The sequence below is a fragment of the Leopardus geoffroyi genome, chromosome C2, assembly GCF_018350155.1.
Source record: "Leopardus geoffroyi isolate Oge1 chromosome C2, O.geoffroyi_Oge1_pat1.0, whole genome shotgun sequence".
Taxonomy (NCBI): domain Eukaryota; kingdom Metazoa; phylum Chordata; class Mammalia; order Carnivora; family Felidae; genus Leopardus; species Leopardus geoffroyi.
The window spans coordinates 93,753,555-93,776,729 of record NC_059333.1 but is presented as its reverse complement, the minus strand read 5'-3'; the positions used below and the strand labels follow the sequence as shown (position 1 = coordinate 93,776,729).

At 37.6% G+C, this 23,175-nt stretch overlaps 1 protein-coding gene across 11 annotated transcripts in view; it reads left to right on the top strand.

The window, feature by feature from the left end:
* The window catches only part of ECT2 (epithelial cell transforming 2), a 113,320-nt gene that overhangs the window by 41,120 nt on the left and 49,025 nt on the right, over positions 1 to 23,175 (top strand). For 4 of the 11 annotated variants that reach the window (XM_045502953.1, XM_045502954.1, XM_045502956.1 and 1 more), the window contains 9 exons: positions 11,565 to 11,716; positions 13,077 to 13,156; positions 13,261 to 13,353; positions 15,421 to 15,603; positions 18,001 to 18,090; positions 19,201 to 19,308; positions 20,248 to 20,321; positions 22,584 to 22,714; positions 22,863 to 22,978. In XM_045502953.1, the coding sequence (XP_045358909.1) occupies positions 11,587 to 11,716; positions 13,077 to 13,156; positions 13,261 to 13,353; positions 15,421 to 15,603; positions 18,001 to 18,090; positions 19,201 to 19,308; positions 20,248 to 20,321; positions 22,584 to 22,714; positions 22,863 to 22,978 (1,005 nt within the window). In that variant the 5' untranslated portion in view covers positions 11,565 to 11,586. Of the gene's footprint in view, positions 1 to 7,626; positions 8,100 to 11,564; positions 11,717 to 13,076; positions 13,157 to 13,260; positions 13,354 to 15,420; positions 15,604 to 18,000; positions 18,091 to 19,200; positions 19,309 to 20,247; positions 20,322 to 22,583; positions 22,715 to 22,862; positions 22,979 to 23,175 lie in introns of those variants that run through there. The other 7 variants (XM_045502952.1, XM_045502955.1, XM_045502949.1 and 4 more) reach the window with 7 other exon arrangements.

The window sequence follows — 23,175 nt, the reverse complement described above, 5'->3', positions numbered from 1 at the left end:
TGGAGAGACAGAGGATAAACAATGACTGAACTGCAGGTAATAATGGTATTGATGTGGAAATGTTTGGGTTTAGAGCCAACAGCCAAGAAAGAATTCTTGAGATGACTTCAGTGCAAAAAGGTGGTTCTATTAAAGCACAGGGACGGGACCCCTAGGCAGAAAGAGCTACACTGGGGTTCTGACAGGTGACTGATTATATACTTTCAAGTTAGGAGGAGGTTAGGGACAGAGCAAGTCTCCAAAATATTTTGGAGGCAAGGTTCCCAGGATCCGAGGGGGCTAGCTGTGATTAGGAAAAGTCATTTATTACTGTTTAGTAAAAACTCAGTCATGAGATCTTTCAGATGTATATCAGTGGGCCAAATGCTTGGAGGATGATTGCTAATGTATATCTTGAGGGGTAGAGATAAAGGAAGTTTCCAAAGGAATTCTTATGTGTTAAGGTAGACTTACAGGATCCCGGAGGTCAGGATAATGTTAAGCTAAGATTGCTTTTTGCCCTTAGCAAAGTGTCATCGTTGAGGCAGTTGAGTTCCTAGAGGAGTGTCATTCTGCCTGTCTCAAGGACTTGCCAATGGGCTGTAAGTTGTAAGGAAATTCAATTTTTTCTTTTGCCTTTGTTTCCCAGATCAGGTATGAAATGAAAAAAAAAAAAAAAAAAAGTGAGGCAAAGGGGGACCTGGGGTGGGTGTGAAGGGGAGAGGAGTAGGGGATAAATGGGAAGCTATTAAAGTTTTTTGAGCACAGTGACAAGAGCTGACTTCTGTTTTCACAGGAATGCTCTAGTTGCTTTACTGAGAATAGACAGCGAATGTTTAAGGGTGAAAATGGGGAGATGAGTTGGGGGGGCTACTGCAATAGTTCAGGTAAGGGAAGATGTTAGCCTAGAAAAGGGTAATGGGGGAGGGGAGAACAGGTCTGTTCTCGATATATTTTGAAGGTAGAGCTGACAAGATTTGGATTTGTAAAAGTAATACATCTTGTCATTCTTGGTCACAAGCAATAGAAACTAACTATCTTAAAGGATAAAAAGATTTATTTTTTTGCACAATTAATGTGAGGATCAACCTTGGGAAATGGGCAGGAGCTAGTGAGGAGTAGTAGATGGTAGAAATACTAGCAAAGATTATTGCATCCACAGACTCTGGTTTGCACATTGCTGTTGGCTACTGGAATGCGTATGATCTTCACTTCTTTCCATATCTTTAGCACATGCTAAAAAACAAACTCCTATAAAGATAGCATCTGATTGGCAGAGCTTTACTCAAGGGAAGACTGCAGCCCCATTCTTATCTATGGTAACAGAGAAGCATTACCTCTCATTAAACCGTATTCCATGAGGGATTCCTCAAAAGGGATGTTGGAGTATTATTAGGAATGAAGGATTAAATGTTTAACAGCCAGGAAAACAACAATTATCCACTAAAACACACTCAGGATAAAATATTTGAGAAGTACCAAAAAAAAAAAAAAAAAAAAAAAAGGAGGGGTGCTTGGGTGGCTCAGTAAGTTAAGTGTCCGACTTCGACTCAGATCATGATCTCGTGGTTTATGATTTCGAGCCCCGCGTCAGGCTCTGTGCTGACAGCTCAGAGCCTGGAGCCTGCTTCAGATTCTGTGTTTCCCTTTGTCTCTGCACCTCCACCATTTGCACTGTCTCTCTCTCTCAAAAAGTAAATAAAACATAAAAAAAAAAAAATGGAAAGGAGAGGGAGAAATAATCTCAAATGCTACTGGCCAGATACAGACACTAAAAACATTTATTGCATTTCTTCATAATTAATTCTTTTCTACATATAGGATTTATATATAGTTGCATTATGCACTTAAATATCACTTGCAACCCTATTTCAGTTTTTAAAAAATGTTCCCAATGCACTATTATTATTTCTTACACGTAATTTTTCTCTCATTATTAAACCCACAGTTAATCTGCTTATTGCAAATGGGCATATAATTGAGGTCAAGTCTTCACTATTTTTTTGATGACCTGTGTTCTATTTTCATTTCACCTTAACAATCCCATTTTTTTCCATTCATTTGAACAGCAGCAACAAAAATATTGCTAAGTACGATCAAGGTATTCATATTGTTGTCATAGGAGATACTAGTCTACAAGATAAAGCTGCTGTCAAAACTTAACTGGCAGACAGTATTACTTTAGGATACCTCAGATATTTACAAGTTAGTTGATAGTGTGGAAGAGGTAATTTATGAGTGTCAGTGCATAATAAATGAAAGTGCAGGTTGTAGGAAAACTGAATTTTTGATATGGATAATTGCCTATGTTCATAAACTGTCAAATCTTAACTGAATCAATTCAGTACCATTAACTCTCTCCCACTCATAGCTGGGACCAGCTGTGGTGCAAAAATCATTCAATTCTTGGGTAATTTACTCGAATGTCAAAGATGTAAATTATTTTATCCTTGATGTAAATGTATTAATTTTGGAAACATGCCACTTAGTTTTTCCTGAAAAACTGTCATTAAAAATAGGTTAGATGAAGGTAAAAATAATACAAACTTTCTTTAGTGTCTTTGGAAAAAACATAACTGATATTATAATACAAATGAGCTCATCCATTAATTCATTTACTTGTTATTTCAACAAATATTTAATTGAATGCCTTCTAGGTGTTAGGCACTGTGGTTAATATGGTTCTGATAGTGTGGCTAGTTAGGAAAGACCTTCCAAGGAGTGGTAAAGTGAGCAAATGCTAAAGGATCAGTCAAAGTTGCCTTCTCTAGGTGAAAGGAATACAGATCAGAGGGATTGGTAGAGAGAAGAGCAGGTGCAAAAACTCTTGAGAAGGAAGGCAGGTATAGAACTCAAGGAAAGTGCACATGGTGTAAGATGAAGCTGGAAATGTAAGTAGAGGTCAGTGCTTGCAGGCCCAGTAGGATGGAAGTGTTTTAAGGAGGTGCTCTGATGAGTCTGGATTCAGATAATGTCACCCTGAATGCAGGCAGGAGAATGGATTAAAAGAAGGCAATATGTATTCTTAGAGATCAATTACACCTTTTTCCTGCGACTACTTTAGAGAAGGTACTATATGCCAGGAACTGTTGCTAGGTGCTGAAGATACATAGGTGAAGAAGACCAACAAGGCTCTTATGAAACTGAAAGTATCTGAGGGATAGTGGTACTTTTGTAAGTATGATATAAAATATAGATATTAATATTTTAATAAAAAGACAGAGTAGATTAATGAAAATAAAACTTTTGATCTTGATTTTGCCACTAACTAGTTATCTGACCTTGGTAAAGGAATAAAACCTCCAAGATGCTGGCATTGGTAAAAGTCATCTGTAAAATGAAGAATGAGACTAACAAGCTGAAATTTTTTTCCACATCTAAAATTTCACTAATCAAATTACATAATTTGAAATAATGGCCTCATCAATATTTGGAAACCTCTTGCTCCATCAAGCAAAGCTAAGTCTCTTTGTCCAAGTGAAACTTTATGTGCTAAATTTGTATAGTCTTGCAAATCTATGTTAAGTGATTTATAACCTAATGATTCATATGAATAAAGCTACAATTCAAATCCTAATTGCTGGCTATTGAGGTATGTAAAATAGCTTCTTCTGGCTCCCAGTGATTATAATTTCTAAAGCTTCTTTTATTGGCAGAGATGATGGGTTAAGAGATGCTGCATTATAACAAACTTGGAAATATGACATTTCCATTGGAAAATGTTATTAATTCCAAGGAAGGACAGAATTCCAAGGCTATTCATTAAAATTTTTGAAATCAAATCTTAAGAGATAAGTACTTAGAGAGACTGAATCTTTGTATCTCCTGTGGCATTAAATATACCTATGTACTTCAAAAACGCTTTGAGGAAGGGCACCTGGGTGGGTCAGTTGGTTAAGTGTCCAACTCTTGATTTTGGCCCAGGTCATGATCTCATGATTTGTGAGATGGAGTCCCGTGTAGGGCTTTGTATGACAGCACAGAGCCTGCTTGGGATTCTCTCTCTCTCTCTCTCTCTCTCTCTTTCTCTCTCTCTCTCTCTCTCTCTCTCTCTCCCTCTGCCTCTCTCCTGCTTGTGTGTACACACTTGCACTTGTGTTCTCTCTCTTAAAAATGCTTTGGGGAAGTAAGGATGGTGATAGAAGGAGAAAAACAATTTCATGAAATCTATGTGACATCCTAATATTAATATTTAGTTACAGTAAAATATTTAATCCTATGATGAAATGTTTAAATTTACTATAAAATAGTATTACTGATTGATGATGTAACATCTCACATTTTATTTATTTTTTATTTGAGAGAGAGAGCAGGGGAGAGGGGCAGTGGGAGAGAAACTTAAGCAGGCTCTATGCTCAGCACAGAGCCCAATGCAGGGCTCTATCCCATGACCTTGGGTTTATGACCTGAGCTGAAATCAAGAGTTGGAGCTCAACTAACTGAGCCACCCAGGCGGCCCAACATTTCACACTTTAAAATAAAATCTAGAAGTTGTAATATATTTCATTACAACTTTAGGTAATAAAATCGAAGTCCAGTACAACAAACATTGCCCATTTGTTGCAACAGATTTAATAATTTTCCAGATATACTAGCTCTTATTAGGGAGGGTATGGGGTGGAGAAAGATATCCCATAGCTCAAAAGTAACTTTCCTAACTCCCCATTCTCTGCTGCTCTGAAGAAGCTGAAAGATGGAGGGGAAGGGGATGGAGGAAAGAGGAAATATGAAGAAGAGGGAATTAACTAGAAGGAGCAACAAGTGTGAGATGGGAGTCAAGAGAGTCCAGAGTGTCACCCAGCTTGGAGATGGAGGTGGGAAAGCTGATCCTCCAAAGGAGGAATCTCAGTAGTTCTATCTTTCACATTTCATTTTCTCCATCTACATAATTTTTACCACCCCCCCCCCCCACTCTAGAAACTATTTTATTGCTTGAGGGAAAATGTCAACACACTTCAATATATTAAGTACTTAAATTCAGTTAAATTCCTTCAGTATTTTGTATCTTAAAACCTGTTCATTCAGTATCTTGGGAGTTGTGGATGACACATAAGAATTAATGGTTTATTCTTTCAAGCTACTCCTCATTTCCATTTATCTATCTACCCCATACAAACAGAGGTTGATATATAATTATAATAACTGTATTTCCAGTGAAGGGGCCTAGAGAGAGAGGCTAACATTTAACACAAAGAATCTTACCTAGGACCTGCCTTGGAAGGGGACAAAGGCCTGGCCAAGGGCAATAGCAAGAGAGCCATGTCTTCCAGACAAGAGGAGACAGCTCGAGCACAGCAGGACAGCAGGGTTTCTTTAAAGGAGAAAAGGAAGACTAGATTTGGTGTAGAAGAAAAATTGTCCTCCTTCTGCTAGAAAAGAAAGCACTAGAGGTCTTGGCTGCTTCAAGCTTGTTGATTCGTTGGGGAGGGGTTAGTTTGTGGCTAGGGTAGCTTGGGGCAAAGGGAAGCATAGGTGCCATTGCTGCGGTGGTCAGGGGTGAGAAGGCAGTGTAATGAACATCAGTCCCATCAGGCAATTACAGGGCTTAGCTGACACAAGAGCAGTAGTAAAAGTCACAGTAATATTAACAGCTAACATGTATTAGATGTTTACCATATACCAGCATGTTTTTTTAAATTTTTTTATTAATTTTTTTTTTTTTTTTTTTTTTTTTTTTTACTATTTATTTATTTTTGAGAGACAGAGACAGCATGAGCAGGAGAGGGGCAGAGAAAGGGAGACATAGAATCTGAAGCAGGCTCCAGACTCTGAGCTGTCAGCACAGAGCCTGACGAGGGGCTCCAACTCACGAACTGCGAGATCATGACCTGAGCCGAAGTTGGACGCCCAACCGACTAAACCACCCAGGCACCCCCAGAATATGTTTTAATTACATATATTAATATATATTAAACATACAGAATATGTTTCAATATATATTAACTCTTTCACAACAGTACTATGAAGTACTATTAAACCCTTTTATAGAAGGTAAAACTGAGGCACAGAGAAGTTAAATAACTTGCTTGAGGCTATACGGATAGGAAATGTAAAAGGAGGTCACATGGTTATCAAATGGAAGAAGACTATTGCCTGTTCGTTAGTCAAACTGCCATATATCCTAAAAGCAATCAAGTATAGCTTTTGCTAGGCTAGCATACATTTCATGTGCTGATACCACATAGTTAGTCATTAGATTTGGGTGCAAAACTAGTTTAACATAGACCAGTGCACAGAGGAAATAGGCTGCTTCCTTTGCTGGCTTAATATATTTCAGTGATGAGAATTTTTGGAATGCTGGGCACACCCCGGTTTCAGTATGCAAAAGCACATTCCAAAGTGAAATTTCAATTACTATTTTTTTTTCCATTTGCCTTGACAGTTATCACAGCATTGTAATGAAGGGCAGACTGCAAATATTCTTCATTTATAAAGAAGGAAATCAATGATTACCAGATTGTGTCACTTTTTAGATTATGAAATTTTCAGGTGTTCTAAGTTGGCCTGACAAAATCAGGAAAACTTGTAAATTCTCACCTGTGTGTGAGGTTCAGAAGTATTCCATTCCAAAATACAAGTTTTCCTTCTCTTACTGGAATTTAAGCTTTGGGCAAAGGATTCCCCTCCTTTCCTTAAATCAGAGATTAGGTGGGAACCCTGGGTGGGGGATAATTTTTTTTAAAGAGATAATATTATAGGGTATTATATGTAGAAGTTGAAGAAAATAAAAGATTGTTTTTACAATAGCAGGACAAATGATAAAATCTTGGCTAGACTTCACAGGAAAGAAAAGATCTCACCGTGAGGAGAGGAGGCAGCAGGAAGCTGCTCACTCTGGCTCCAGGAGATTCTAGAATCTCCCTAAGTATTTTTACATTTGTTCAAATACAAGCTTATGTTTAAAAAAAAAAAAAAAAAATCCGAGAAACACTAAGAATTTATTCCAGTCACCCGTTAAATTTGCCAGACCAGAGAAGTGCCTACATACATCAGAATTTATTTATTTATGCTTAAAAAAAAAACCCTTTAATGTTTATTTATTATTTTGAGAGACACAGACTGTGAGCAGGGTAGGGGCAGAGAGAGGGAGGGAGACACGAAATCCAAAACGGGCTCAAGCCAGTTGTGGGGCTTGAACTCACGGAGCACCAGACCATGACCAGAGCCAAACTCTGATGCTTAACTGACTGAGCCACCCAGGCGCCCATACATCAGAATTTAAATAACTGGCTGCTGATTTGAAGTCTACCTGGAGAGTCCCCGAATTCCTAAGTCCTGGCTCTGTCACTCCAACAGAACTACCAAAGTGAAAACACTTTTAGCCAACTTTAAATAACATTCCTAAAGCAGAAAGCATACAGGCAGGAAAATCAGCTCCAGGCAACCCGTAGGGGCACAGATTTAAAGGATTTAGTGACACTTAGTAATAAAGTTGGCAGGGGAGAAGAATCCACTCAAACTTGACTCAGGAAATGGGATGTTTACTGAGTAAACAAGCGGTAGCCACAGACACACCTGCCACTCCCAGAGAAGCCCAAGAGCTACCACTTCCACCTTCCGGCCACATCCGGGCACTTCTCTTACAACCCCCTCCCCCCCCCCCCCGACGTTCGGACGTCTGAGCCGTTGGGTTTATTTGAAACACACGCAGAACCAATCAATCGGCGTCTGAGGCGAGGTGGGCGGGGAGCAGCGGCCAATCACCGCCCCTCTGGAGACCCCAGCCTATGGGATGGAGGTTGACATCACGCGCCAATCGGCATGGCTTTTAGAGAAAGCGGCTCACTTTTTGAATTGTTTGTTGCTGACACCGGCGAGGAATGGCGGTAGCAGTGAGGGGAATCGGTGCTTGAAAAGGTGGACTTTCAAGGCGATTTTTGAGAGTGGTGAGGACTTTGTGGGTGTGGGTAGGGGACGTGGGAGTGGGCCAACCTTCCCGGAGCAGTGGACCCCTTCTCTAGTCCGACTGCCCCGCCCCGATGACCGCGAATTCCGGAGCATCCCTGCCCAGGCTTCCTGGCTCTGGAAACCCCCCCACCGCACTCCCGACAGCTGGGCCGCAACGCGCAGTGGGATCCCGAAGTCCCCCAGGTTGCTGGGCATCTTCACCCGCTCACCTGGTTAGATATTTCTTCCGGAAGAATGTCTGGGTGAAGAAGGGAGTTGGGAAGAGTGCTCTCGACTAGCCGCATTGTCCTCTGCGGCTCTGGCGGCCGGCAGCTTCAGTCTTTGTGGGCTTATCTCAGAGTGTTTAGTGGTTTCACTCTAAGATTCTTCTTGGTGTCTTCTCTGTAGGAAGCTTAGTTTTTAGTTTTTAAAACGCCAGCTTATTCCGGCCTCTCCCCAACCCCTCCGCGTGCGCCTTCCTCCCCGGTACAGATTTGTTTGGCTTGGTGGTTAAAAGTGCAGCCTCTGGAATCAGCCGGGGTTTGAATCCCTGTTTTAATGACTTGGGTGGTTACTTAACCTCTCTTTCCTAGGCTTCTTTATGAGATGGAGACAATAATAGTACCTGCCTCTTAGGATTGTTTCAAAGATTAGATAAATACAAGTAAAAGACTTAGAACAATATCTGCCACATATTAAACATTAAATCGATATTAACCAAAATTTTTATGTTAACACTAATGTTATTATTGTCAGTAATAACAACCATCATACCCACTATTGTATTTAGCTGCTCTGAAAGATGATTGCTTTAAAAAAAAAAAAAAAGTAAAAGGAAACCTAAAGTGAGTATTTAAGTGACAGGTTTTCTGTTTGGGATGAAAAGAGGCATGTTTTACTGTTATTTAGTCAAAAACTGCTTGAGTATGTTCTTGGAATGAGAAATAAGCTTAGTATAGTTTATGAACACTAATCCTCTTGTCTTTATTTAAAAAGTTTACAGGGTGCCCTGGGTGGCTCAATCCATTAAGTGTCTGACCTCAGTTCAGGTTATGATCTTGTAGTTTGTGAGTTCGAGTCCCCAGCCCTGTGTTGGGCTCTGTGCTGACAGTTAAGAGCCTGGAGCCTGCTTAGGATTCCGTGGCTCCCTCTTTCTTTCCCTCTCCCGTTCGTACTCTAATCTCTCTCTCTCTCTCAAAAATAAATAAACATTAAAAAAAATTTTTTTAAAAAGCTTGCAGAATACATGAATATGAAAATGTAATTAGTGCATTTCCATTTGTAATCAGAGTGTTGGATATTGTCATTAACTTTCCATGCAGCTCTTTTTTTCCCTAAAATTTGAAGCTATTTCAGCAATAAATTGATCATATATAGTATTATCGGAGGCAATTTTAATTTTTAATTACCTATTTTGATGATATTTAAACAGGCAAAGGAGAGGAGTGCCTGGGTGGCTTAGTTGGTTAAGCCTCCCACTCTTTTTTTTTTTTAAGTTTATTTACTTATGGGTGAGAGAGAGGGAGAGAGAGCACAAGCTGGGGAGGGGCAGAGATTGAGAGGGAGACACAGAATCTAAAGCAGGCTCCAAGTTGTCAGTGCAGAGCCTCACCGAGGGACTTGAGCTCACCAACCCTGAGATCATGACCTGAACCAAAGTCAGACACTTAGGTGTCCCAAGCCTCCCATTCTTGATGTTGGCTCAGATCATGATCCCAGGGTCATGGGATCGAGCCCTGTGTCCAGCTCCATGGTGAGTGTGGAGCCTGCTTGACTATTAAGAATCTCCCTCCTCCATTCTTTAAAGTATATTAGTTCATCTCTCGACTTTTAAGTTTCTTTTAAGAGAACTTTGAATGAAAGCCTTTTCTTTTTCACTGGTAACAATTACATGTAAGAGACTTAACCAACAAAAAAAATAAGGGCTGGATAGAATATGTTGTTGATTCTAAATAAAGACTCTTATTAGCAACTATTGGAACATTCCTTTGGAGATCCTTAGAATAATGATTGATATAGATGTATGGGAAGACAATAAAAAATGTCTACATTGTGAATATTAGGAAGGTTAGCAATTGTTGCTCATTTTAAGATGTCATCTATTAAGTTTTCATGACAACTAAATTTGATTTTCTTTCACCGATTTGAAAACTGAGTGCAGAGTTAGATGGGAACCTGAGTCGCCTGGCTTTGAAGTGCTCACCTAACAATGATGCTGAGGTCTGTGGTTATCGTTAGTGTGCATATCTTCACTTCCGGATGTATCACCATCCAGAAATGATGCTAATGATACCGTACTGTTTCTCCACAGCATATAGTTTACTTAAACTATTACTTTGATAAAAACCAGGTGGATGATATTTGTATATTTTATTAATCTAAAAAAAGTAGGGAAGTATAAAATAGATCAGACATGTACCTCCAGATAAAGATAGGACCTTCTCTTTATATTTGTCCAATATTCTGGAAATTAACTTAAAGGTAATAATAAACTTACATAACAACCATTGATTTGAATTGATGAAAATTCACTTAACTTTTCTTTATTCCCTGCTTGCCTAACTTTTTAACTCTTAAGTCCTGGAAGCCTAAAAAAAAAAGATTTTCTTTCATTGTCCACAGTCATAGTGACACTAATCCCTGCATAATTATCTTGTTAAATATTTTAAAGGAGAGATAACTGTAAAGTAATAAGAAAATACAGATAAGCGGGCAATCCACTTATACATGAGATATACAGAGAAATCCACAGAGAATGAGTCAAGAGCAGTGGGTTGGGGGTTGAAAGATGTGCTAGGTGGACAATTGAGCACTATTAAATGTAAGTGGGTGTGGAGTAAATTGTGACCTGTGTTTAAAAAATGTTGAGAAATACACTGTGGCTGGAGCATACAATATATGTGGAATGTGGGAATTGAACAGGAGATGAGGTTGAATAGGTAGGCCAGGACCAATTTTAAACCTGATGGTGAATTTGGACTTGGCCTTATCAGGAGGAGTGCCCATGGAAGTTCTTAAGCAGGGAGGTGATATGGTCACTTTTGTTTTTAGGACTATACCCCAGGAAACCATGTGGAGAGTGACCTGAAGAAACCGATGATAAAGTTGTTTGGGGCTGTTGTATTTGACCATTGTGGCATTGAGCACAGAGAAGAGGGACCGGGTCTCAGCTCTTTTTTTCCTACAATTTGATGCTGCTCTGGCAATAAAATGATAATCAGACATACTTCCTATGAGGTTCCAGAGTACTTGAGATGGGATTGATAGGGATTTGGGGGAGGACAAAGAACGTAGAGGAAAGAGTAAGGACAGATCTAGTTTTTGACTGGGATTATTTGAGAGATGGTAATAATATAACGAACATAGGAAGAGGAATAGGTTGGTTGAGGGCAAAGGTGTGGGGGAGGGAGACAGAATATTTATGACTACCTTCTGAATTTTCATTATATGTCAGATAATGTTTTGAGTAGTTTTCATACATTGTTATTTTTACTATATTCCTATGAGTCATGCATTAGTATCTTTATTTTACAGAAGAGGAAACTGAGGCTCAGAGAACTTGAATGACTTTTCTTTGGTTCAGTATTAAGAAAAATGAGTAATGCTACTTTTTATAGATTCTAGATATAAAAGTAGAGCCTCTAATGCTTGTTTTTGCCCAATGATCATGTATTTTTATTCAAACTCTATTTTTTCAGTCATCGTAGAAGAGTACAAACAATGGCTGACAGTAGTGTATTAACATCCACTATTGAAAGGACAAGCCTGGCAGACTCCTCTATTTTTGATTCTAAAGTTACTGAAAGTTCCAAGGAAAATGTACTTATTGGATCTGCTTCATATGTTGAAGGTAAACCTGTTAATCAGCTTTAAAACACCAAATCACTATTTTAATCCTAAGCTTACTAACTAGGGACTTAGGATTTAAATGTAATACTAACTGTTAAGGTAAAGTACAGGTATTCAGTAAATATTTGTTGACAGAATCTCTTTATACTGTGTAGATTTTTTTGTTTTTATTTTAATTCCATGTTAGTTAACATACAGTGTTGATATTATTTTAAGGTATACAATATAGTAATTCAGCACTTCCATACATTACCCTCTGCTCATAACCTATTTAACCCATCCCTCCCACCCCCTCCCCTTGGGTAACCATCAGTTTATTCTCTATAATTAAGAGTGTCTTGCTTTGTCTATTGTCTCTCTCTTATTTTTTCCCTTTGCTTGTTTGTTTTGTTTCTTAAATTCCATATGTGAGTGAAATCATATGGTATTTGTCTTTCTCTGACTTATTTCTCTAAGCATAATACTCTCTAGCTCCATCCGTATTATTGCAAATGGGAAGATTTCATTCTTTTTTTAATGGCTGAATAATATTCTATTGTATTTATATATACCATATCTTTATTCATTCATCAATTGGTGGATACTTGGCTTCCATAATTTGGCTATTGTAGATAATCCTGCTACACATATAGGGGTGCATGTATCACTTTGAATTAGTGTTCTTGTATTCTTTGGGTAAATACCTAGTAGTGTGATTGCTGTATCACGAGGTAGGTCTATTTTTAACTTTTGAGGAACCTCCATACTGTTTTTCAGAGTGGCTGCGCCAGTTTGCATTCCCACCAGCCATGCACAGGGTTTCTTTTTCTCCACATCCTCACCAACACTGTTGTTTCTTGTTTTGTCGACTTTAGCCATTTATATATACTGTGTAGATTTTTGGTTATTGTTTGGATTAATGCTTCCCAACTTTGAAGGAGAAAGCATCTTATTGTTCAATATTGCTTTTTTCTGTATGGGAGGGCAATGTAGCTGCAACACTGTTGGTTAGAATTTATTCAGTTATGACCGGTCAGGTGAAGAGCCACTTCTTCTTCACTTACCGCTTTATAAATGGGTCTGTCCTGAAGCAGCATCCACTGTTGAAGAGGATGGCTGTGCAAGATAGTGAATGCTTTTTTTGATTAGGAGGGGTGCTGATGTTTGTATACTCTACTACAGTGTGTTTTCTCTTTCTCTAAAGTGATAGATGGCCAAATTTGTAAAAATAAACTAGGAATTCAGTCATTTTGATCTGAGAGAATATTATGATCTCCTCAAAGATGGAAAACATGCCAGATATAGCCAAAAAGGGATTAAGGAACTGCTAATTTTGATGTTGTTACCTGAGAAACATATTTAAACATTTTTAATTTTAATAGAAGAAATGCCTCAAATTGAAACGAGAATGATATTGGTTCAAGAAGCTGGAAAACAAGAAGAACTTATACAAGCTTTAAAGGTATGGAGTTTTAGCTTTTTTTAAAAAAAGGTAATTTTTCTTCCATCAGCGTTTAAATAATTTTATAGTTTTCTTAATCTTATACTTAAGTCTCTTTTCCACAGACTATTAAAATAATGGAAGTCCCTGTTATAAAGATAAGAGAAAGTTGTCCTGGAAAATCGGATGAAAAATTAATAAAAAGTGTTGTTAATATGGTAGGTCAAGCATTTCATTGCATGTGGCATGCTGCACTACTCTTGATTGTGTTCTTATATTCCACTTAATGGTGATTGGACCTAAATTAGGCACAAGGTATATTTTGTGCACTTCGAAGCTAGAGGAATAGAAACTTTTATATTTATTTTTAAAATTTGGATATTTCTGAAACCCCAAACTATAGTATGTTTCATAAGTAGCAAAATCCTTACTACTTTGTTCTTGTTAAATTTAAAAGTCACATCATATGTATCTACAAAGATCTGATGTTTTTCTTTCTTTAAACCCTTTGGCTTCTTTTTTTTTTTTTTTTTTTTTTTCCATTAATTTTATGTTTACTCAAAATTCTTGCTTTATTTCCAAATTATAAATCATATAAATGACAGTCATCAGGGAATTTGTCCCAGCATATGAAATATATCTAATTCTGTATTAGCAGTTATATTAGTTTGTGAGGGCTGTGGTAACAAAATGCTGAGACTGGATGGTTTAAGCCACAGAAATGAAATGTATTTTCTCAAAGTTCTGGAGGCTAGAAGTCTAAGATCAAGATGTTGGCATCTTGATCTCTCATGAGATCTCTTTCCTTGGCTTGCAGATGGCTGCTGCTTTTTTACTGTGTCTTTCTTTTCATGGCCTTTCTGTGCATGCACATCCCTGATACCTCCTGTGTGTCCAAGTTTCCTCTTCTTAAAGTACACCAATTAGACTGGATTAGAGCCCACCTACGTGATCTCATTTAATCCTAATTACCTCTTAAAAGGCCCTATCCAAATATAGTCTCATTTTGAGGTATGGGGTTTAGGGCGTCAGTGGTTTAGGGAGTCTTGAGGATACACAATTCAGTTCATCACATCAGCCTAGCAATAAAACCCAAACAATTTACTGACCTTTCAGAATTTTCTTTTAAATGGTTCTGTTCTTTTGGGGCGCCTGGGTGGCTCAGTCAGTTAAGCGTCTGACTTCAGCTCAGGTCATGATCTCACAGTTCGTGAGTTCGAGCCCCGCGTCGGGCTCTGTGCTAACAGCTTGGAGCCTGGAGCCTGCTTCGGATTCTGTGTCGCCCTCTCTCTCTGCTCCTCCCCCACTCGTGCTCTGTCTCTCTCTCTCTCCTTCAAAAATAAATAAAAACATTAAAAAAGAATTTATAAAAAAATAAATGGTTCTGTTCTTTTTGCACAGGAGCCATGCAGGTACTTAAATACCTTCATTCTTTTTTGTAAATGTACATTATAAAATTTTATGCTAAATGGTAACTTGCCTTTTTATATCCTACATTTGCTGTGTGGCAACTGCCAACATATTTCATATCTTTCTATTTCTCTCATATATACTGAAATGATTAAGTTAATCTGCACCCTTTTTGTAAATTAAAAAAAATTTTTTTTAATGTTTGTTTATTTTTGAGAGACAGTGTGAGCAGGGGAGGGGCAGAGAGAGAGAGAGAGAGAGAGAGAGAAAGACACAGAATCTGAAGAGGCTCCAGGCTCTGAGCTCTCAGCACAGAGCCTGATGTGGGGCTCGAACTCACAAGCCATGAGATCATGACCTGAGCCGAAGTTGGATGCTTAACTGACTGAGCCACCCAGGTGCCCCCCCTTTTTGTAGATATTAAGTGCCATGGTATCCTATTTTTCTGAAGATAATTTATGTAGGAAGAACTATAAGTGTGGCATCATTTTCTTGGTGAGAATAAAAAGTAATAGTGGATGTATTTCTAATGCATCTTGTGTCAAAATGTATATACTTAAAAATCGTTTTAATTTTATGTGCACTGTAGGTGATTTATAATGACTACTAAGTCACATTAAAAGTTATGCCTTTATGATATTAATATTCAAAATTTAATGTCAATATGGATGGAGATATGTATATGTAAAAATACAAATAAGTAATGAAATAAGGCTGTTTACTATTAAGTATAATGCTCACTGTGTGATTTTACAGTTTACTACAAATATAAAAATAAAAATGTTGAACTGGCTTTTAGATTAGAGTTATTTGAATTAATTTTATAATCTATAAATAATTTTTTTTTCTAATAACCACCTGGAAAAAAAATCAAGGAAATTAAAGTACCCTTTGTAAAGATGGAATCAGTGGAAGAACTTGAAAGTTTGGATTCTCCAGAATTTGAAAATGTATTTATAGTCATGGATTTCCAGGATTCTGTTTTTAATGAGTTATACAAGACTGATCATAGAATTATTGGGCCACCAGTTATCTTAAACTGTGCCCAAAAAGGAGAGGTAAGAAAATACACATTTATCATGACTTTTCAAGGTTAAATTTTTATTAATGAATTTTCTGAAAATTCATAAGCAGAAAAATCCTGTTAATTGTTGGGAGTATGTAATATTTAGAATAAGGATAGTAATGGCTACTTTATTATAGTCCTTTAAATCTTTCTATTATAACTTGCAGGAGTGAAAGTCTAAGACTTTTGAAAGTTAATAATAACAACTAGATATTTGTGTGTATATATACCAGCAATGTCTTGGGAAGAAATAATTTCTTAAACTTGGCTTCCAGAAACGTATACACGTACATAAACTTATTTTCTTTCATAGAACAGATACACATTTCCATTTTTATTAGTTACTGCATGGTTTAAAATTATTTTAGCTTTTTGTTTGTTTGTTTGTTTGTTTGTTTTATATTGGGTTGTAACTTTATTTATTTCAAGTAATCTCTATACCCAGCATGGGGCTTGAACTTCCTGCCCCAAGATCAAGTGTCACATGCTCTTCCAACTGAGCCAGTCAGGCACCCAGCTTTTTGTTTTTGTTTTTGTTTTAAAGTTTACTTTTGGTGGGGGAGGGACAGAGAGAGGGAGAGAGAATCCCAAGCAGGGTCTGCGCTGTCAGAGCAGAGCCCTACATGGGGCTCGATTGTGCCACAACCATCAGATAATGACCTGCAAAATCAAGAGTCGGGTGGCTTAGTGGACTGAGCCACGCAGGTGCCCCACCCTCCTCCAGCCTTCACCACCGACTTTTTGTTTATAAATAACATTTCAGGCTAGAGTTGTAATAAAGTTAGTCCCTATTCTAACGGCACCGGGGGGCTCAGTTGGTTACTGACTCTTTTTTTTTTTTTTCTTTTTTTTTTTCAACGTTTATTTATTTTTGGGACAGAGAGAGACAGAGCATGAACGGGGGAGGGGCAGAGAGAGAGGGAGACACAGAATCGGAAACAGGCTCCAGGCTCTGAGCCATCAGCCCAGAGCCCGACGCGGGGCTCGAACTCCCGGACCGGGAGATCGTGACCTGGCTGAAGTCGGACGCTTAACCGACTGCGCCACCCAGGCGCCCCGGTTACTGACTCTTGATTTCGGCTCAGGTCTTGATCGCATGGTTCGTGAGATTGAGGCCTGTGTTGGGCTCTGTGCTGACAGTGGGAAGTGCTTGGGATTCTCTCTCTCCCTCTTTCTTTGCCCCTCATCTGCTCACTCTAGCTCTCTTGTGCGCTCTCTGTCTCTCTCTCTTTGAAAATAAGTAAGCTTAAAAAAAAGTGGTGCTTTCAAAAATCAAATAAACTTTTTAAAGACCAAAATTATGAAATAATCTTGTATCATGGTGGGAATTATATATTTATACATTTTTTTAAAATAATTTTTTTTTTTTTTATTTTTAAAAAAAATTTTTTTTTCCACGTTTTTATTTATTTTTGGGACAGAGAGAGACAGAGCATGAACGGGGGAGGGGCAGAGAGAGAGGGAGACACAGAATCGGAAACAGGCTCCAGGCTCTGAGCCATCAGCCCAGAGCCCGACACGGGGCTCGAACTCACGGACCGCGAGATCGTGACCTGGCTGAAGTCGGACGCTTAACCGACTGCGCCACCCAGGCGCCCCTAAAATAATTTTTTTAACGTTTATTTAATTTTGAGAGAGAGAGACAGAGCACGAGTTGGTGGGGGAGAGAGAGAGACAGACATACACACACACACACACACACACACTGAATCTGAAGCAGGCTCTCAGGCTCCGAACTGTCAGCACACAGCCCGATGTGGGGCTTGAACCCACGAACCATGAGATCATGACCTGAGCCGAGGTCAGATGCTCAAACTACTGAGCCACCCAGGTGCCTGATAACATATTTTTTTAAACCATTCTCTTTCTATTATACACACACACACACACACACACACACATATATATCTCCATTGGTTAAATTATTTACTATTTTCATTTTTTTAGCTCAAAAATTGGAAAATTTGATTCAAATATATGTCATTTGCCTAGTGTTCATTATAAAATATCTTTGAACTATTTTAACTCTAATTGGAAATTTTTACAATAGTGGATGAAGTCTGAAATTTTTGATAGTAGATAAGACTTTGAATATGTCAAGGTATATTTTAAAACTGGAGATTTGCATGTAAATATATTTTAATTTGCCATTAGTAAAGTATTTAGATTATGTGTGTCGAATATGATTTTGGAATCCTGGGAAATGTTTTTATTGTAAAACTTGTAATTTTTTTTTTTTTGTTTTGTATCAAAAAAATGCAAGAAATCTTCGGATTGACAAAGTTGATTTGGATTGACAAAGTGGAGGGGGAAATATATTTAGCTGGGGAAACATGTTTTGTTCTCTACTATAAAGAAAGCTGACAGATTTAAAACTTGTATCCTTCAGCCTTTGCCATTCTCATGTCGTCCACTCTACTGTACAAGCATGATGAACCTAGTCCTGTGCTTTACTGGATTTAGGAAGAAAGAAGAACTAGTAAGTATTTTAAAACATTCTATTCAAGGAATATTTCTTCTAGCCTAATAAATTTAAACTGACATTTTTTGTGGGTGGTTATATCATGGTTTTATTTAAAACATATTGAAGGACAAGTTTTAAATTTTGTGAAGAAACATTCTGAAGACCCTTGTAAAGAAACCTTTTGAATTTTTTTTTTTAACGTTTATTTATTTATTTATTTATTTATTTATTTTTTTTAATTTTTTTTTATAAATTTTTTTTTTTTTCAACGTTTATTTATTTTTGGGACAGAGAGAGACAGAGCATGAACGGGGGAGGGGCAGAGAGAGAGGGAGACACAGAATCGGAAACAGGCTCCAGGCTCTGAGCCATCAGCCCAGAGCCCGACGCGGGGCTCGAACTCACGGACCGCGAGATCGTGACCTGGCTGAAGTCGGACGCTTAACCGACTGCGCCACCCAGGCGCCCCACGTTTATTTATTTTTGAGAGAGACAGACAGAGCTTGAGTGGGAGAGGGAGAGGGAGACAAAGAATCTGAAGCAGGCTGCATGCTCTAGGCTCTGAGCTGTCAGCACAGAGCCCAACGCGGGGCTTGAACCCACGGACCGTGAGATCATGACCTGGGCCGAAGTCAGATGCCCAACCGACTGAGCCACCCAGGCGCCCCAAGAAACATTTTGTTTAGGATGGCAGGCATATGAATGAACAGAAATACTTCATAACTATCGTCTGTTCAAATTGTCATTTTGTTAAGTATTATATCAGCCACATTATTTGAAGTTTTTGTTTACAAATTGTAATTTATTTTTTTAATAACATTTACATTTTTTTAAAAAATGTTTATTTTTGAGAGAGAGAGAGAGAGAGACAGAGCATGAGCAGGGGAGGGGAAGAGAGAGAGGGAGACACAGAATTCGAAGCAGGCTCCAGGCTCTGAGCTGTCAGCAAAGAGCCGACACAGGGCTCAAACCCAGGAGCTGTGAAATCATGACCTGAGCTGAAGTCGGATGCTTAATTGACTGAGCCACTCAGGCGCCCCTACACATTGCAATTTCATGTTAAACATAATTTAGATTTTTTTCAAGTTAATCATAAAGTTAATGTTGCTTAATTTTTCTTTTGAGGTCAGATTGGTGACATTGGTTCATCACATGGGTGGAGTTATTCGAAAAGACTTTAATTCAAAAGTTACACATTTGGTGGCAAATTGTACACAAGGAGAAAAATTCAGGGTATGTAAACTTGGGTGTATTTCAATATAGCATTTTGGGGGGATGGATTTAAGCCTATCTGTTTCTCCCATTATTTATTGATGATCAGAAATTCAATTTTTGCTACATATGCATTTAGTAAAAATTTTAAATTGTAGGAGTGTGGTCCTTTCGATTTTAAGGAAGCAATGGAACCTGAGTTAGGTCTTGAAATAAGTAGGATTTGTGAATGAGTAGGATTGTGGAGGTTGGTAGATGGGTAACATTTCAGTCAAAGGTTGGTTGGTGAATGAGCATTGGTGAATGAGAGTTGGGAAGTGTTGAGCAGATATTTCACTCTTGTCTAAATGGTCTTAATAAGAACAGAGCTATATTCTTATAAAATAGTTCTAAGATTTAACTAGTGAAAACTATAAAAGAACGGGAGAAGTTACTTCTATTAGAATTAAAATCTTTAAGTTTACACTTGAATATCTTAGGGAGAGTTTATCACGTTCCCAACCTCCATCAGTGTATTTATGTAACAAATGGTAATTTTGGGGTAATAACGAATTCTTGGGAGGTATACTTTTCAATTCATATCTTAGTTTTTAGTGACTTAATTAGATATTTTCCTCTGTTGTGTTGTCTTGGGGGTCAGTACTTCCAAAAGGAGGAAACCCAGAGAAAGGAAACACTGAGAAAGGAGAAATAGAAATGTAGTAAAATAAACTTAACTTCAGAGTTGTATTTATTTAAAATAAGGAAATGGTTTAGACATCATGGAACTTGTTCTAAATTATTTTAACCTAAGTTGTACAATTGAAAGACAATTTTTTGTTGATTTTTATTTATATTTTGTCATAAAGTAGATGAATAATTAAAACTCTAAAAAAAAGTATGTATAAAATTGCTTAGAACTTCCATCAATGCAGTTATTTAGGGTGAAAATTTATCATAATTAATGCTCTATATTTTTAGATTGCTGTGAGTCTGGGCACTCCAATTATGAAGCCAGAATGGATTTATAAAGCTTGGGAAAGGCGGAATGAACAGTAAGTATTTAGAAATTCAGTAGTTTATTGTTAGAATTAAATATATTATTAAGGTAAACCTATGTGCCCCAAACCCTAAATTCATAGCTAGTATAGACAAAATGAATTCAGTCTTTGGGTGGCCTAAGGAATAAAGTCTAGGAGGAACATAGTTATAAAAAAATTATAAAAAATTGAAAGACATCTGTGGTACCTTTTGACTTTACCTTGTGAAATAATTGTGATTATCATTAGCATTCTTTTTTTTTTTCAATTTTTTTTTTTAATGTTTTTTTATTTGTTTTTGAGACAGAGAGATAGAGCATGAGCAGGGGGGGCAGAGAGAGAGGGAGACACAGAATCTGAAGTAGGCTCCAGGCTCTGGGCTGTCAGCACAGAGCCTGACGCGGGGCTCGAACTCACGGACTGTGAGATCATGACCTGAAGTGGAGTCGGATGATTAACTGACTGAGCCACCCAGGCACCCTGATTATCATTAGCATTCTTTTTTTCCCCCCAAGATGTTATTTAAATTCACATTAGTTAACATATAGTGTATTATTGGTTTTAGGAGTAGAATTTAGTTATTCATCACTTACGAGTATATAAAACCCAGTGCTCATCACGACAAGTGCCCTACTTAATGCCCAATATCGATTTAGTCCATCCCTGTACCCATTGCCCCTCCAGTAACCCTTTCTGTAGTTAAGAGTCTCTTATGGTTTGCCTCTGTTTTTATCTTATTTTATTTTTCCTTCCCTTCCCCTATGTTCATCTGTTATGTTTCTTAAATTCCACATATGAGTGAAATCATATGGTATTTGTCTTTCTGTGACTGACTTATTTCACTTAGCATAATACACTCTAGTTCCATCCACGTTGTTGCAAATGGCAAGATTTCATTCTTTTTGATGGGTAATATTCCATTTGACACTACATCTTTATCCATTCATCAGTTGATGGACATATGGGCTCTTTCCATAATTTGTCTATTGTTGATAGTGTTGCTATATGTTTACATTGGGGTGAATGTGCCCCTTCAAATCAGTTTTTTTGTTTTTTTGTTTTTTTTTTTTTTTTCAAATCAGTTTTTTTGTACCCTTTGGATAAATACCTAGTAGTGCAATTCCTGGGTTGTAGTGTAGTTCTGTCTTTAACTTTCTGAGGAAACTCCACACCCATTTTCCACAGTGGCTACACCAGTTTGGATTCCCATCAACAGCTTACTAAGAAAGTTCGTCTTTCTCTGCATTTTTGCCAACATCTGTTGTTTCCTGAGTTGTTAATTTTAGCCATTCTGACAGGTGTGAGGTGGTATCTCATTTTGGTTTTGATTTGTATTTCCTTGATGATGAGTGTGTCTGTTAGCCATGTCTTTGGAGAAGTGCCTATTCATGTCTTTTGCCCATTTCTTAACTGGAGTATTTATTTTTTGTGTGTTGAGTTTGATCAATTTTTTAAATTTTTTTAGTGTTTATTTTGGAGAGAGTGCGAGTGGGGGAAGGGGAGAGAGAGAGAGAGAGAGAGAGAGAGAGAGAGAGAGAGAATATGAAGCAGGCTCCAGGCTCTGCAACTGTCAGCATAGAGCTGGACATGGGGCTCGAACCCATGAACTGTGAGATCATGACTTGAGCTGAAGTTGGATGCTTAACCGACTAAGCCACCCAGGCGCCCTGATAAATTCTTTTTAGAGTTTGGATTCTAGCCCTTTATCAGATCTGTCATTTGTAAATATCTTCTCCCATTCTATAGATGGCCTTTTAGTTTTGTTGATTGTTCCCTTTGCTGTGCAGCTTTTTATGTTGATAAAGTCCTAATAATTCATTTTTGCTTTTGTTTCTCTTGATAATAGTTTCATGCATCTGGGTATTTAGATCATGTTATGTTTTTTATGTTTATCTGGTAACATTCTAAGTGGTGATTGCACTTCATAACCATATTAAGCTCTCTGACCTCGTAATTCCTTGCTATTCTACTTCATCATTATTTAACATTTCATGAAACCATAGTAAACCCCTGGAACACAGAAAATTTCATGTCCAAAGCAGTGAGTTGAATCTTGTAAAGACTACTCGTGATCAAATTTTGTCAGAAGTTACTCTGAGATGACTGAGAACACATCAATTTGTTTTTTTTTTTTAAACTGATGTTTTTATGAACATTTCAGGACCACATGTAAAATATTTTTGACATATGGATTCACTAAAACTTTAAGAATTATTACAGATTTATAAATTCACATTTAAGTTAAGCTGGTTTTAGAACAATATATTTTGTTTTTAGGGATTTCTGTGCATCAGTTGATGACTTCAGAAATGAATTTAAAGTTCCTCCATTTCAAGATTGCATTTTAAGTTTCCTGGGATTTTCAGATGAAGAAAAAACCAATATGGAAGAAATGACTGAGATGCAAGGTAGAATTTAGTATAATTTAAAAGTTATATTTTTGTATTTTCTTCCCCACTCTTGCTTAATTCCCTCCTGGTGAATATGCCTCTTTAAAAATTCAGGTTTGGAGATAAATAGTTAAGCTTATTTATGCTTGTATGCATTTCTTTTTAGGAGGTAACTGTTTACCTGTTGGAGATGAAAGATGCACTCACCTTATAGTTGAAGAGAATATAGTAAAAGAACTTCCATTTGAACCTTCGAAGAAACTTTATGTTGTCAAGCAGGAGGCAAGTAATTGTAGAATAATTATAATAAATATAATAATAATAAAACTCTATAGTTTTATTTTTTAATAGACTTTTATTTTAATTTTGTTATTTTAAGTAGGCTTCACATCAGTGTGGGGTTTGAACTCAGGACCCTGAGATTAAGAGTTGCATGCTCAACAACTGAGCCAGCTAGGTGCCCTAAGATGGGTTTTTGA